The 17038-nt window shown below is 42.8% G+C and overlaps 1 protein-coding gene across 2 annotated transcripts in view; it reads left to right on the forward strand.

Moving 5' to 3' along the window:
• The window catches only part of LOC133349722 (rho GTPase-activating protein 9-like), a 45459-nt gene that overhangs the window by 16569 nt on the left and 11852 nt on the right, over window positions 1–17038 (forward strand). The window contains exons 3-10 of one of the 2 annotated variants that reach the window (XM_061563411.1): window positions 4979–5059; window positions 5384–5566; window positions 7711–7788; window positions 8486–8620; window positions 10225–10299; window positions 11364–11425; window positions 13404–13485; window positions 15068–15169. In XM_061563411.1, coding sequence (XP_061419395.1) covers window positions 4979–5059; window positions 5384–5566; window positions 7711–7788; window positions 8486–8620; window positions 10225–10299; window positions 11364–11425; window positions 13404–13485; window positions 15068–15169 — 798 coding nt within the window. The remainder of the gene's footprint in view (window positions 1–4978; window positions 5060–5383; window positions 5567–7710; window positions 7789–8485; window positions 8621–10224; window positions 10300–11363; window positions 11426–13403; window positions 13486–15067; window positions 15170–17038) is intronic. The other variant, XM_061563412.1, reaches the window with a different exon arrangement.

The following is a 17038-nucleotide window of genomic DNA, read 5'->3' on the forward strand; positions in this document are numbered from 1 at the left end:
GGATGCAACAGTGCATCAAATGAGGCTAATAATATTTATTCTGTAGTCACAAAGTGTGCATCAATGTTGTGTTTGAAAAGCCTATTTTATGGAAATCCTGTGGTATTATATTTAGGGTATGGTATGAATAAAACTACAAACTAGACGGGGGTGGGGGGAAACCACATTGAAAATAACGCGGTAAAAACAAAACACAAATTATATATTTTTTTTAGTAAATCGTGACCCTGAATGGTAAGAATAGCCGGGCCAGTGAATGGTTGCATGCTTGCCAAACGTGTGGGTAGGAATGTGTTTATACAAATGTTGGCTACATCGCTTGTTCACAGCACCTGAGCCATTGGTGTACATTCCACATTTCTATGGCGGGGACCAGTCTTCCCAAAGAACGATCGCTAAATACCAATACCAAAGTGCCACTCATTTTAAATAGCACTGTGAAGAGTAATTCCCATGACTGATTTTGTCAACCTGAAGCTAGGCAACATTGGGCCTGGATATGACCACAATGCATGCCAGGTTGTTATAAGCTGCTGCGTAGTTACGTGGTGGGTAGGTAGCCAAGGGCAGTGCAGTGAAATCCACGGTTGTACTGTACTTCATGTTCCCACATCTATGTGCCCTGCCTTCAAGCCACATTCACCAGGGGGAAGCCTTTCTTTATCCAGCAGAACAAAGTATTGACAAGTGGCTAGACACAATAAGACTAATAAAGCCTCGATATGTAGCATGAATATAGTTATTGCATATTTCAGTTTTTTTTTATCTCCAATAAGAAATAACAATTCGATTAGAATGTACTAGTTATTTTGGTTAACAACCATATGACATTTTATTCAAAAGTTTATTGTTGTTTGTAGGCATAAAGATAAGGCGACTTGTGAATACCTTTTAAATGTTTGCGAGCTAATGAATTTCTGTTGCGCCTGCAATATCAAGCGACATCTTTGCCCGCACATTAATCGGCTTTGTCCATATTTTAGAACGTCACGCGTGCTTCCTGTGTAAGCTGTGCCGCTAATCTGATAGAATAGTCCCCCACGCGTGTGCACGAGAGAACCGTCAACACGGTCAGAGCGCAGGGTGCTAAAAGTCTACGGGCTGCATGCTGAACTTCTTCTCCACCGTACGTAGCCAACCGTGTTAATGGGAGGTGCAGTGTTGAGTCTATGGGCAGTGTTGAGTCTATGGGCAGTGTTGAGTCTATGGGCAGTGTTGAGTCTATGGGCAGTGTTGAGTCTATGGGCAGTGTTGAGTCTATGGGCAGTGTTGAGTCTATGGGCAGTGTTGAGTCTATGGGCAGTGTTGAGTCTATGGGCAGTGTTGAGTCTATGGGCAGTGTTGAGTCTATGGGCAGTGTTGAGTCTATGGGCAGTGTTGAGTCTATGGGTAGTGTTGAGTCTATGGGCAGTGTTGAGTCTATGGGCAGTGTTGAGTCTATGGGCAGTGTTGAGTCTATGGGCAGTGTTGAGTCTATGGGCAGTGTTGAGTCTATGGGTAGTGTTGAGGTTGGGCAGTGTTGAGTCTATGGGCAGTGTTGAGTCTATGGGTAGTGTTGAGTCTATGGGCAGTGTTGAGTCTATGGGCAGTGTTGAGTCTATGGGCAGTGTTGAGTCTATGGGCAGTGTTGAGTCTGGGCAGTGTTGAGTCTATGGGTAGTGTTAGTCTGTGGGCAGTATTTATGTTTGTCGAACTTATTTCGCACCGTACGTAGCCAACCGTGCTAATTGGAAACGCTGCGGAAGGACAAGAAACTCAACACAGAAAGCAGTTCTAAAGAAATTAGTTTAACATTTTGAGAAGTGAGAACGAAATGAGTTTTCAATTTCTCGAGATGTGACCAGTTCACCTCTGCCAGTGGTTTTGTGGGTAAATTTTCCATAACCTTGCACGAATGCTGACATTTAAACATCTAGAAATATACACACGTTATGAAAATGCATAAAAAAATGTAACCTTCACGTTATATAATGTGTAAACATATTAAATGCTATATCTTAGAACATGATTGTATTCACATTAACCGGAGCGTCATAGTTTATATGATAGTTTGGTAATTGTGGTAAGCTGATCGTAACAGCGACTTGTTAAGTATTAGTTTTGGCCCACTGGCTTCAGAAAAAATGTATAGTTTAATGTGATGGAAATTCTCCTTATAACCTCAAGATCGGTGAGTTTTGTTTAATATTGCATACATTACATAAATGGGGAAAGTAAAATAAATTTATATCTGAAAGCAGTCAAGAGTTGACAGAATAGGGGGCGGTATGAATATTCATTGTCCCAGAAGTGAAAACAAATAAAAAACCACAGGTAACCACCCCCCCCACCTCCCTTTTAGTAAGTAAGTACATTTATAAACGCGCAATCCTTACGACCTGGGTTCACTATGCGTGGCATATAGACGACAAAAATTCGATTTCTAATGTGCCTGTGGAAAACCCATTGAGACTCAAGGCTGTGCTACACACAATCTTCTCCAACGGCATCTGCTTATCCACCGTATGATTTTAAAACGTGACTCACATCACATGGCAGTCTTTTTGTAAATTGTAGGATGAATAAGCAGTGCCCGGGGCTTCAGACAAATATTTTTTTGTTTTATCAAAGATAATTTTTTTTCGTAATTTTCCCGTTCACGTAAATGCATGCATGATAAGCGTCCACATTACACCTCGTTCGTAAAAATTGGTACAGCGTTCTAGGAAGAGTTCCCTGCACACAAACATACTTGGGATGTGTTCCCTATTTTTGGAATAATCCAAAAAGCATCCGAAAATCGGGGCCGAGATGCGGCATTTGGAACGATCAGAAATGATTTTTGTTACAGTGAAGTCAATGGATCGGGCGACGTCACTTTATTTCAATGGCCGGAGATGCATGCAGTTATTGCAACAATGTAAATGATTAGAAACTCTGAAAAACAGATCCAAAGTTGACCTTAAACATCGGAAATGTTTAAATCTGAATATTGTTCCAGCTACATATGAGATAAGCAGCCTGTTACGTGTGTACGTTTATGTAACCACATCTCCAAATGCTGTTCGTGGAAGAGTAACATGACTTCATGAGAGCTTAACGGACAATTATTTAGCTCACTTTCTCCTCTTCCTAATTTAGTTCAGTTACCCCAATAAGTATAAGACTTCTTTTCCCAGCAAACTGTGCATAACACTGCACAATCCATGCAAATATTTAATTAACCACGTGTAAAGATCACAACCTGTGTTCTATTGGATTATGTACATCTTAAAATATATACATTAGGGTTAATCTTTCATCAATACATTTGTGCCATCAAAATATAAAGTTCATGAAAAAGGTTTTTGGGTTAGATCGCGTAAGTATAAATGTGTCGTAACCCTCCACCACCCGACACGGCCAATTAGTGAGGGATTTTTCACGTAAACAAACGCCAATTAGTTACTACTTCAGCCCACCGGTGTGTTGGAGAGTAAATGCACAACATATACAATTTTAGTACGACGTTTCGCTGATAATTACATCCAGCATCATCGGGCGATTTGCCAGAATAATAAGCAATCCACCTGCTTCCGGTGTTAAATAGTGCAGGATGATGTCATCACGGAACCAAATACTCTCAAACAAAACAGTCGGCAGTTGAAGAACATGCTTGCCAACAAGGACACTCAATTGATTCTGATAACGTTGAAGTGTTGTGTCAAACGAATTATTACTGGCCAAGAATAATTCCAGAAACCGTTGAAATTTAGAGAAATAAAAATATTCAAACCGCTCTGACAGCTACAGGCTTAGTGTAGCCTGGAAGCATATCAATATGTAATACATCTTACAATTACAATTCCTTATAGAGGAAACACATACTAATTCACTGATTACTAATCTATTATATAATTACAATAACGCCCCCCCATCCTCCTCCGCCTCTGATCTCTGCACCTGATTGGGTTCAGTGATTACGTCATTTAAGGCCGGAAGCAGGTGGATTGCTTTCACTCTTCTGGCAAATTGCCCGATGATGCTGGTTGTAATTAACAGTGAAACGTCGTACTACTCAAATTGTAAATGTTGTGGATTTACTCTCCAACACACCGGTGGGCTGAAGTAGTAACTAATTGACGTTTTGTTTACGTGAAAAATCCCTCACTAATTGGCTGTGTCAGGGGGTGGAGGGTTACGACACATTTATACTTACGCGAACTAACCCAAAAACTTTTATTATGAATAATATTGGTCACAAAAGCCTATGTGTTGAACCAAAATATAAAGTGTTTGGAAAAAAGTCTCAATATTTATATCATTATATTTAAGCAATAATTGAAGTGTAAATTTAGAACTCTGTGCCAAGAATGTAATGATTGGTGCTTCGAACTGAATTATAAAATTGTCACGACCTTGATGTGTGATGTACCTACCATTTGCTGTTCTCTAAAATGAAGGTGGAACGATGCAGAAAATCAGGAATGAATATACATTTAATCTCACGATGTACCTATCAAATTGTGTGTGTGTAAAAATGTATGGCAGTATAAATGGGTACACCAACACAATCGATTGGCAAGTGGTGCGGGGTGGGGTAAAGTGTGATTGCTCCCACCTCTTTCAAGATGTCTGGCCAACATGGAAGACTAGGCCAAAATACCCCCGAGAGGCGCTGTCTAACCCTTCATCGAGTAGAGGATCGTCTGCCAGCTGTTCCACAAGCAAGCAGTTACTTGTGTAACAGTTGTAGGTATTTTGTCCCTAGTTGGTTCACGTGCTCCCTGATTCATGAATCGAATCTCGATTCTGTTCGGGCCATGGATCATTACGCGTCTGATGAGGTTCGTTGTGGATTTATGTTTGCTTCATGTGTGGCATTCGGGTAACTTCCTTTGAAGGGCACGTGTGATTAGCTTACCGGAGTTTTGTAAATGCTAAAAATAAATGTTTTAAATTGTTTCCTCTATGTAAAAGCAGGTAATGCCCTTGATAATTTTTTAATTCTGGTTTTCAGCAAACTCCTCCGAGTGGGGACCTACCGCCCAAGGTGAAAAGGCCTGACTCTCCAGTTTATGCAAATCTTCAGGACCTAAAGGTGATGTCTGGAATTTTCATTTAACTTAATTTTTTGTGGGAAATTTTTAAATGAAAATAAACGGTCAATTGTCAATGTTGCTAGATGAAGGCCTCCCCCTTGCCATGTGTTGGGTATGGGGGTTGTTTGAATATATTTCACAATGCTAGCCAGCTTCTTCTGATGCGGTCGCATTTAGACACGATTAAATCCACAGCATTATTGCATGCTATATAAACAATAGACTGAGCCCTGACTCCAAAGTCCTGGATTAAAAGCGCATCTGCACATGACTCATTATTTAACACGATTCTTCTCTTCGTCTCTCTCTTCCTGTGCGAGCAGCTCATGTGTCCCACTACTTCCCTGCCACAGTCCACTGTTGCCGGAGGACAGATTTCCGGGGATGGCTGGGAAACACTCTTCGATGCAAAATCATCGAGACACTACTACTACAACCGTATCACGCGCGAGACCTCCTGGAAGCCGCCACGCAAGCAGGGCCGCGATCCTAAGTCTGACCAAAATGTATGTCCGAGCGTTGCGGTGGCGGAATGTCAATTCCCTCGCCTGGTATACAGGAGGTCGTGGGTTCAATCCTGACCCTTATGCATGTTCTCCCTGTGGTCGCGTGGATTTTTCTACAGGTCCTCCAGTTTTTCCCTTCACATTGATAAACAACGTGCTTTTAGAGTATTTGGCTGCCATAAATTACCATGTGATGATAAGCCACTTTGTTAAGCTATCATTTTTGATAGCCAGGTCGCTTCTGAAAAAGAGCTATTTAGCTCAGTGGGCCTGACCTCCTAAAATATATGTTTTAAAAATATTTTAATAGTTTAGTTTGTTTCTTTTCCACAATTTTATCCCGATAAGACACATAATACATTTGGATCTCTCAGAGCAGAGGCAACCCTTCATGTTATCGAATGGCCCGCAGAAGTGGATATTATAGAGCTACCTCTGAGATACCTGAAAATTACCTCTCCTGGTCCACACAATACGGGCAGCACTCTCCCTCTGGCCCTGTCAGCACATGACAGTCAAACCAATATGTTTAAGCCCCAGAGATGAAATTTAGCCATTTTAAGTCAGAGAACTGACAGTCTTTTGTGACTTGGGCTGAGATTGTCAACGTATAAAACTTGAGAAACCGTTTAATCACACTATTTGGTGATGGTGCATTGGCAAGCACGTTTAATTCAAACAAACTCAGGACATTCATCGATGGCTGTGCCTAAAAGGAAAAAAGTATATAACCGGTAAATAAATGTTGATGTGAAGAGTTATCGTGCACTCCCCCTGCCCACCCCACCCCCCTCTAGTTACGGACGGACAGACGGATGGACAGAACTAGTGCATAAGCACTGTAACCTTAGTTTGAAAAACGTAACAAATGTCACCATCATTTTTCTTGGTTCTTTCGGTAAAGTCATGAAGAATGGAAATAATTCAATTAATAAAAATAAAACAATAAGATAAAATTCTCACGACGTTTTGGCCACAACGCAAGCAGCCGTCCTCAGGTGAAGAACAGGTCTGTCGGAAAGACAGCGTCCTTCACCTGAGGACGGCTGCTTGCGTTGTGGCCGAAACGTCGTGAGAATTGTATCTTATTATGTTTTATTTTTTATTATTTTATTATTTCCCTTTTACGTGACTTTACCGAAAGAACCAAGAATATGAATCCATGCAGTCACGAAAGCTTTAAATCGAAATAATGACGGACGAGCCGTTACCACCATTGCCAAAAGAGGAGAGCAGTGAAGTTGTCTCGGACAGTGGTTACCTACCTGATTGTTGGGGGCGGTTTTTCGATGAAAATGGAGATGAATTTTACATACATCAGAGGTCACCGGTCAAGGTGAGGTTTGGTTTGTGGCACAAAAATTAAGACAAAGATCCCCCCCCCTCCCCCCTCATTTGAGGCTGGGTCGACCTAGGGGAGGCCCAGGACTGGTTCAGATAATCGTCTCGGATAATATTGGCCGTGAACGGGAATCGAACTGGGGTCACCGGGTTCGTAGCACAATGCGCTAACCACTACACTACTACTCGCTACAAAATACGACTGCTTCCCTACACTACCGTTTGTGGAACACACAGGCACATGCTACAAACCCAATACTGTTTACTACTGTAGGTTTTAGTGGCTGTGCCGTAGTACAGCTGTTGATGTGTTTAGGGCTGTACCGCATGTTGTCCGATGGTGTTTGCTAGGTGTTAATGAGTCACTTCTGTACAACATATGCAAAGCGAAAAAACAGGCAGCAGAAGGTTCTACATTATGAGAAGGAGAGCCTCGTGTAACAACGTCCATTGTAGGCATGTCCCTCTGTGCTCCAAGGTTTATGTTGCTCACCGTCATCAACCCGTACTGACTGGGAAGTTCCTAAATATCCCAGTGTAGGGCATCCTGGAAGAACAGGGGTTTTGAGAGTTAATACTAAGTGACACATTACTTGATAAATAAATAAAATTAATATTATTTAAAACACTACATACCAAAAGGGGTGGAATGGTGACGCAGTGATTGACGTACTACGCTATCAACCCCTCAGCCTGAGTTTGAATTCCGGTCACAGCTGAGATCAGAAGTGACTGATATATCAAGAAACAGCAGTGGCTCTGTCATGTGATGCGTTTCAATAACAGTGATTGTTTGTCTGCAGTGGTGGAAGTCCAAGGATGACACCGGTGAAGTTTACTACTACACCGAGGATGGGCGAACTGAATGGGAACTTCCAGAGGTTTGTGCGTGTGTGTGTTAATGAGTGGGGAGTGGTAGTGCAGCGATTAGCTCACGCTGCCCTTGCCCTACGAACCCGGCCACCCGAGTTCAATTCCTGCTCACAACCAACACCAGTGACAATTATCTGAATTGGTCTTGGGCCTCTCCTAGGTCGACTCGGCCTCAAATGAGCACTATGTGCGTTGTGTAATCATCGCCACTGGGGAGACGAAGGCGGCCGGGCGTGGTGCTGGCCACCCATCTCATCGTGTGCCGTGCCGGCCTTCATAGGTGTTGTTCACTCACAGAACCTGCCCCAACAGTCTGTTAAGGCCTTGTTCATGAGTAAATTAATTTATAACTGCTTGACATTCAATGCAAATGTGCACGCTGTTCAGCAGTTACGCGAGCATGCCTGCAGTGTGGGAAGCCCGAACAGTTTGACTTATTTGACTAGAAGAGGGCAGACCGTCCTTACAGGATGGGACTACGTGACACTCGCACGACACGCGATACCTGGCAGACATCTGCCACTCGCCCGACGCCAGCATGTGGCGAAGCAGTGGTCACCCAACTCCCGCGACCCACATGGTGTGGGGTGAGGCCCTCATCCAGCAGTGGATTGACAAATGGACATGGCGGCGACACACCTAAGTACGTCTTACATGCGCTTACATTTACAATGATGTGTTCCGCCCCCCCCCCCTCTTTTCTAGGATCCATCGGGATCAACCGGTGTCGAGTGGTCACCTGACCATGATCTTGCAAACACGGTCCCCGATCATAAAGTGTTGCCACCTACCCCACGTGCGAACGATGCACCTAGCCACAAGATTGACCATGAAACTAAGGTAAGGCTAAATGCTATTTAGCCCTCCGATGCGTTTCCGGGTTGTGCCGCCCGCGTGTTGCGTTCAGCACCATGTCTGACATTTCGCTGCGCGTCAATCTTGGCAAATGAGACTTATCCTTGGTCTCTTGCGTTCTGACCTTGTTGAACAAAAAATAAACTTTGAAAACTAGGAGCTCCCAACGCTGTTCTTTCGGAACAATGCGCGGTACAACCTGGTAATACGCGAAAACCTGTGTGGGTGGTGAAGATCAATGTTTGTTTTTTGTTGTGGTTTTATGTTTTCTATTTTTCAATCGAAATTATTTTGTTTGCAAGTGAAATGTCTTACCATGTTATTGCTCATAATGTACAAACAATGCTACCGTGTATCGTGTTTTTTATTTTTAAAAATCACATAATATACTCCATCCTTTACATAATTGAGTGAAGCTGGACGATTTTTTATGATATCCATGGTATTGAAAATAGTTTTTAAAGAGGAGGAAGATGAGAAAATCGTGTTATTTTAAATATTTCACTTATTGATCGGGAAATTAAAATAATGATCATATTCGCAGACATCTGTCTCAATCCACTATTCGGATGAAGACGTTCCCACGCTGTGTCAGTCATCAGGGTTATTTGACCTGACTTCCTGGTCGATGCGCATTGGTGAAGGGCGCGGCCAAGACTGACTGCTTCAGTATATCACGGTTTCACTGTTAGCCCTGACCAGGATTCTAACGCTTGCCCTGAATGTTAGCCATAGGCTCCGTATTGAACTCAGAAGTGATTGGCCTATATTTTGACTTTAAACTTTCGTGACTGCAGGAATTCATATTCTATGGTTCTTTCGGTAAAGACACGTAGATATAAAAAATGATGAAAAATATTCACTTTATTTATTATTCTTGATTTGAAGCTTTCGTGACTGCAGGAATCCAAACTCTTTGGTTCTTTAGGTAAAGTCACGTAGTTAGAAATAAATTAAAATAAAACAAATCACGACGTTTCGATCGCAACACAAGCGGTCATCATCAGGCAAAGGAGTCAGCCTCTAAAGGCAAACTGTTTAGAAAGGTTTGGAGATGGGCGTAGCCCAAGTGTATCAACAGCACCAGGAGCATGGGCGGTGCACAAGTGCCAATGCAGCAACAATGCCAATGCAGCAACAATGGCAATGTAGCAGCAATGCCAATGCAGCAACAATGGCAATGTAGCAGCAATGCCAATGCAGCAACAATGCCTACGTGACTTTACCGAAAGAACCATAGAATATGATTGGCCTATGATTTTGCTGGCCACTGCCAAGATAATGTAGAGTTTGTACCTCTGGCTAAGCGCCGTCAACAACAGAGATTATTCCATCCCCATTGTTTATTTGTGCGGGAAGAAATTTTGTTAGCACTTTGGTAGACACATTTTTATTGAAGTAAGCTCGGCAATTCTGTGAAAGATTGCGGGTAATTTGAAGCTGATTGAGGATGGAGTGTATTGTTTTTTGTTTAATTACTCCAATGAGTGTCATGGTTTGATTTGCTCTTTTTTTGTTTGTTGTACGGATCTCCATAATCTTTGTTGTGATCTACAAATGAACACGTGATTGACTATGATTGTGTGCAGTTGGGTGGGCACAAGAGAACACCTTCTGATCACAACTTGTGCAGCATTTCCGACCTGGCGCTCTCTCTGCCCGCCGTAAGCCTTCGATTTTCTCTTCGTGTCGGCAAATTCGTACGATGTTGCAGCTTCTGGTGGTTCCTTTCATGCTGCCATGAATTCTGAATTTTTTTTATGTGAAACAACAAATGAAGCATAGGATGTTTTAGTGCTTCAAGAGTTGGTCTGAATGTTTTAAAGTCTTATTTTATGAGTTAGTCAAATGTAGTCACCAGTGGGTAGCCCAGTGGGCTATGAACCTGGCTACCTGAATTTGATTTCTGGTGATTCCCGGTGAGTTGTGAGTTCTTTCTGTTCTGGTCCTAGTTCCGCACCTTCACTAACCCGCATTGACCAGCGTGGTGAAGTATGGCCAACTTTCCCCTCTCCCCCCATCCACACGGCTTGGGGAGGCTCTCATCCAGCATTGGATTGACAAGGGCTATACATTTTGGTTACCTTGATATTGCCCATTGTTGAAAAAGCGATATTTTGAATGAAGCAGAAAATATTATTTGAAAGTATTCATGCTGTGAATTGTTAAAATATTTCACTTTAAAATAAACATTTCAGGTCATTTAAAGCACTCGATCGATCATTCCACTTGTGAATGAAGGCCTGTCCACACCATCTCGAATGTGATATTTGTTTGACCATACTTCACCACGCTGGTCAGTGAGGGTTGGTGAAGGGAAGCCGAGAACCAGTGCTGCTTTCACTCGCCAGTGATGTTAGCCAAAGCTATGAATCAAACTCATCGTGTGGTGTGCTGACCACTGTGCCACCACTCCCCTCCCCTTTCAAGCAACTGGAACTAGTTTTAATTATTCATCATAATTATCACCGAAGAAGTAAGGCAATGTATCCAACAACCAGACTGTCTAAACACTAATTGGTTCCTACTTGACATTAAGTGAACACTGACTGGATCATTACAGTAAAAGCAAGACATTATTTTTAAATGCTGGAGAGTATTGTGGCAATGATAATTGGAGGTTCATAAATGTCGATGATGTAATTGTTTTTTTTGCAGAGAAGAGGTAAAAAAAACCGTGCAATTTTTTGTCCCCTTTAAAAACTCGAATTTTTTGTACATCTCACAGGGCCTTGAAAAGGCTGGCATGTTAAACAAAACCAAAATAACAGAGGGAGGCAAGAAGTTACGGTGAGTCAACATGGGTGCCGTTCATCTGTAAAACAGATGCCTGTTAAAGCACTGTATTCGAGTTTACGATTTCCAGCATGTAGTCAACTCAGCTGTATTATACGCACCACGATTTTTCATGTACACAGACCTTTTGTCAATGTACTGCTGGACGAGGGAACTCCCTCACACCACTCGAGTTGTGGGGGTTGATTGACTAGTTGACGTCTTGCCACGGTGGCGAGACATTAACTTCCTCGCCTGGTATACAGGAGGTCGTGGGTTCGATCCTGACCCTGACGCCAGTATATTTGCAGTTTGCGTGTCTCTCTCTCCCCGTGGTCGCGTGTATTTTTCTCCGGGTCCTCTGGTTTTTCACTCCACATTTAGAGACATGCGTTTAGAGTAATTGGCTGCTATACATTTCCACGTGATAAGCCACTTCCTTGAGCTAGCATTTGTGATAACCAGGTCGCTTCTGGAAACAAATATTATAGCTCGGTGCGCCTTATCTGGTAAAAGAAAAAGTATTTTGTTAGTTTTTTTTAGTTTATTTTAGTTTCACCATGCTGGTCGATGCGGGTTGGTGAAGGTGGTGGTAACAAAGACGTGGCAGTGTAGAATCACATAGAGTGCAGCACCCCCCCCAGCAGCCTGTGACTACCTGGCATGCATGGTGGGTCGCCCATCCAAGCACTTATCCGGCCTCAACCTCTTTGCTCAGCTTGCGAGTTCTGATGAGATATCGGGCGCGCTACGGGTGATTTGGTCGTAGGCATACGCAGGGATTTTGCATTTCAATACCACGTGTCCAGCTGGATGGCGCTGTGGTGTCACTCTTGGTTGGAATTTGACCCAGATCGTTATTCCTCTGGGGTCGATACAAAGAGTACAGTCGGCTCCACTTATAACGATACCCCTGGGAGTGAAAGGAAATACTGCTCCATCCAGAATGTCGATAGACATCAACCTTTCCAAAAAAAAATCAATAATTTGTGTTTTATATATGCTCAACAAAGTCGTGTAGGTGATCTGTCTGTCGTTTTGGTTTTCTGTTTGAATCATGCTTCAAATATATATGAAAAATTACCATTAAAAGTTATTGCAAAAATTAGAGTTTTGGTTTTCATGCACCTTCAGAAGCAGAGTTATTAAATTTGAGCGTTACATGTGGAGAAATTTTAATGTATATTAAAATAGGGCAAACATTAAGAATTGAACATAATGTCATTATATTATTATATACTGAATTATATTATCAAATGTACCACTTCGTGTAACGTCCAACAGTGGCTGTTTTATGGATGGACTGGCCCTTGCCATAGGAATGTGTGAACATTCCACATCCATTCCAATGCTCATTTGAGCATGGGAACGCGTGAATTTATTTTCCATTGTACATCTAAGCCATGCTGGGGCTGTGTCGAGCCAGCCCCGTCACGTCATGGGAGATACCACAGGGTTGTTATTTCTCCGCTGAATCCGGACCGTGCCGCTGACATGTCAAGCAGTGACGGAGATAATGTAACCCCGCTCCCGGTTCTGCTTGGCCCTGAATCAGATTGCGTCTTATTGGGCCAGCAAATCATGCTTTGGTTTGGTATTATATAGACCGTGTAAAATCACCCATGCAGCACACCTGTCAATCCCTTATCAGTGCTTACCTTATTCAAGAACAATTCAGACCTTATTGGTCACCCCGTGCCCCTTATAAATCTCAACGTTCATCCTTCAAAGTCGCATCACAAGAGAGAAACACAAACATCGACAAAAAATGTGTTTTGCCTGTATTGAAACGGCTGTTGTACGCAGTATGGACCTGAAAACTCAATTTCTCTGTACAAGAATACGGGGTAAACCGTATGGGTTGACAGCTATGACACAGTGACGGCCCCACAGATGTCCGGCTCAGATGTGCCGGTGATGAATGGTATTTAGACTTGACTTTTAACATGACAAGGCTAGCTCTGTGATGAAACGTTTTTTTTTTACGCTTCAGGAAGAACTGGACGAATGTGTGGGTGGTGTTGGTTGGACACGACCTTATCCTCTACAAGGATCCCAAGTCCCACACCGGATGGGTAAGCCCCACTCATAGGGTCATGGATGGGTCACATTCAAACCTGCCAAGATCGTTAACACTCATAATACAGTTTTTTTGGGTTAGATCGCGTAAACGTAAATGTGTCGTGAAACTCGCCACCACCCGACACAGCCGATTGGTAAGGTTTGTCATGGTAACGATACATGCCAATTGGTTACTAATACTGCACACCCGTGTGTTGGAGAGCAAATCCACAACATTTACAATCTTGAGTACGACGATTCGCCGAGAATTACAACTAGCTTCATCAGGCGGCAGCCAGAGTTGTGGAGAAATCCTCCCGTTTTGTTCCTTAAATAGAGGGATAGATGTGACGATGTCACTTGTGAGCCCTTCACGTCCGAGGGGGGGGGGGGGATTAATGAATGCATATACATTACAATGGGTATCCATTGCCGGTCTGGTTATTCATATGGTAATCAACTAACATTATGCATGCACGTTGTGTTCTTGTACCTCCTGTCGTTTGCGTGCAATAAAATAGCAGCCCCTGTTATTGTCTGCGTACACGTAATCCCCATTGATGTATGGTAACCTGTATAGGCATACATTTAAACAATGTATTATTTGATGATTCGCTTCCCCAAGCAACACTAAGCCTGTAGCTGTCCGAACAGTTAACACTGTCAAAGGAAATTATACAAATTATGTGGCGATGCTGCTGCATTTGCAGTGGTGCATAAGCACAATTAACAAAGATTCAACAGATTAATCAATAACACTACTTTATAGTAAAACATTTATATAATAGGTGACGTTTATGTGCTATGAATAAGGGCTATTTCGCGAAATGACACCCATTATATATTTTTCATTTTAAGGCCACAGTGCAATTGACGGATGTTGAGATTTTTCTTTGAAAATTATGTTCACTTTTGCACTTGAAATCGATAATTGCCTTACATTTCATACAAGTTACCTTCACCATCAGCTATGACCGATCCACTGCTGCACGAAGGCCTTCCCACGCCTCCGCCATCCGTAACCATTCCCCCTCCACGATGCTGCAATCTATCTGGCTCTTGTGTTGGTGGAATGATCACCGCCTGACAGAGCAAGCACCACTGGCTCGGTGGAAAGCAGTCGGTGGCAGCCTTACTTGGAGAATGGTCCCTGCCATAGGATCAAGGAGGGTGCGATTCCCGTTTTGGCTTGGTGGATCGCCCCGTCCTGGCGGAGGAGTTGATGATAAAACTCAAGGTCTAAGTGCTCCACCAAAGTTTAAATGGTTCTCTCCCGTTCATGTGAATTGTAGTTTGACACGTAGGCTTTTACGACCAATATTATCCATAATAGAGGTTTTGGGGTTAGATTGCGCAAATATAAATGTGTCGTCAAAGCCGCCACCACCCGACATAGCCAAAACAGCTCGTGAAACACACGCGAGTTAAACTCTAGTTCATGAAATCCAAAGGGTTTTTTTGCGACAACGACCACGCCGCAATCGTTTCATGGATACCAACGCTCTTGTTGGCGATATGAAGTTACGCAAACTACACAAGGACACGGTTTCCACGTACTCTTCAGGACGATGAGTTTGTTGTTGTTGACTTTGACAGAAACAAGGTGCATCGAACAGCAAACCCGAGTGCTGCATCGACCTCCGGGGGGCGCACATTGAGTGGACGCGAGACAAGTCCAGCAAGAAAAACGTGTGCCAGGTATAATCGTGAGATGGACTCTCTTGCCTCCTGTATCGCACTGCACGCACGCTGCACAAGCCGCTTCGTTTCGTCAGCCGAGTGGGTAGGCGGTGTAGTTTTGTTGCACGCAATCGAATAGTGATTCATTCTTCCGGGAGTAAAAAAGCAGGGATCTGTGATATCTATGATAAGAAACAGAATTAGAAGTGTGCTTGCTGAGTGAAGCCCATTGAGACGAGAAACTATTTTTCAAGGGCCTGTGACCTTTGATAGAAGTAAAAAACATGATGATTTTTTGACTGGCAATCAATGGTTTTATATATATCGCATTTTTAACATTTTAAACTTTTTCACATTCCCCTAATTTTATCATTTTTAGTGTCGGGAATAATTTACTAAAGTTACTACACATCCGGGTAACACTTTGAGGACAAATGTTGAAATTTCATTTTTTATTCAAACCACCTGCATGACAAACACTGACTCTCGACCGGGCCATGTGCGGGAGTGTGGTGGAATCGTAGCTGGTGTCGCAGGGCCCGCGAGGGATGGTAACGGTGTGTGGGAGGGGCGGGGGGGAGGGGCAGGGGGGAGGGGCAGGGGGGAGGGGCAGGGGGGAGGGGCAGGGGGAGGCTTTCATCCAGCAGTAGATAGACAATGGATGATTAATTTTTCTATTTAAAGCTTTCGTGACTGCAGGGATTCATATTCTTGGTTCTTTCCGTAAAGGCACGTAGAATGGAAATAATAAAATAATACAAATAAAACAGAGCTGTCTTTCTGACAACTCTGTTTCTTCACCTGAGGACGGCTGCTTGCGTTGTGGCCGAAACGTCGTGAGAATTTTATTTTGTTTTATTCTTATTATTTTATTCTTTCCTTTCTACGTGACTTTACTGAAAGAACCAAGAATATGAAAAAATGGATGATGAGCTTAGGAATACAGCCGCCCCGCACCTCTCGCAGTTATTTATAACAAAGCAAAACCCACCAATTCTTGCTACAGTGGTGAGGTCTCCCGCGTGCTGTTTGTTAATTTCCATATGACCACAGTTTATAGTTCTCGAGCAAAACTTTTACTGCTGTGTCAGTGCAGTAAACTGTATTTAATTATAACAGTGTTTTAATGCGTACCTTTTTGACCCCTTATTTGCAACATCAAAAATAGTGTTGCATGACTTTTACCTTCACGTGCTCAACGCGCCTTTGATTTGTATCACAAAAGTGGGATTGAGTGATGGCACATTAGTTGGTGCATCACACTATGAACCCAGTGACCCGAGTTTGATTTCCGGCCATGGCTAATATTGATAACACTGGTCAACACACTTTTTCTGGCATAAGGTATTTCAACGGTTTTAATGTAATTTTGGGGTGCTGATTCCAAATCTGGCATCAGTTTTTGTCTATCACATCAGGTTTTTGAGATATCAAATATTGCATTTTCAATCAAAACTGCAGAAGAAAAATATTAAATAAATGTGGATATCTACATAAAATGATATTATAAACACACTATCCTAAAAATACAGCACCATATTTTAACACTAAAGCAGCCACTGACTCGCAACAACTTGCAATCATAAGTGACAGAGTTAATTTCGGGTAAAATCAATGAAAATGGGGTATGCCGATAGCATAAAAATGAGATGTGATAGAGCAAATCTGAGATCAGATTTGGAATCAGCACCCTGAAATTAGTCGAAAACAGCTGCAAAAGTCCAGGCCAGATTTTTTTTTGTTGACCAGTGTAATGAGTGATACTGAAGTGGTTCTGGGATCTCCGCTTCTCCAGCCTGCACTGATCAACGTGGTAATGTACGTACGGTCAAACGTATCCCCAGGAATGAGGATTTTTTTACCACTTGCTCGGGGCTGTGAATGGGA

This window comes from Lethenteron reissneri, chromosome 31 (assembly GCF_015708825.2).
Source record: "Lethenteron reissneri isolate LAM-NWPU_2019-01 chromosome 31, ASM1570882v1, whole genome shotgun sequence".
Lineage (NCBI taxonomy): Eukaryota > Metazoa > Chordata > Hyperoartia > Petromyzontiformes > Petromyzontidae > Lethenteron > Lethenteron reissneri.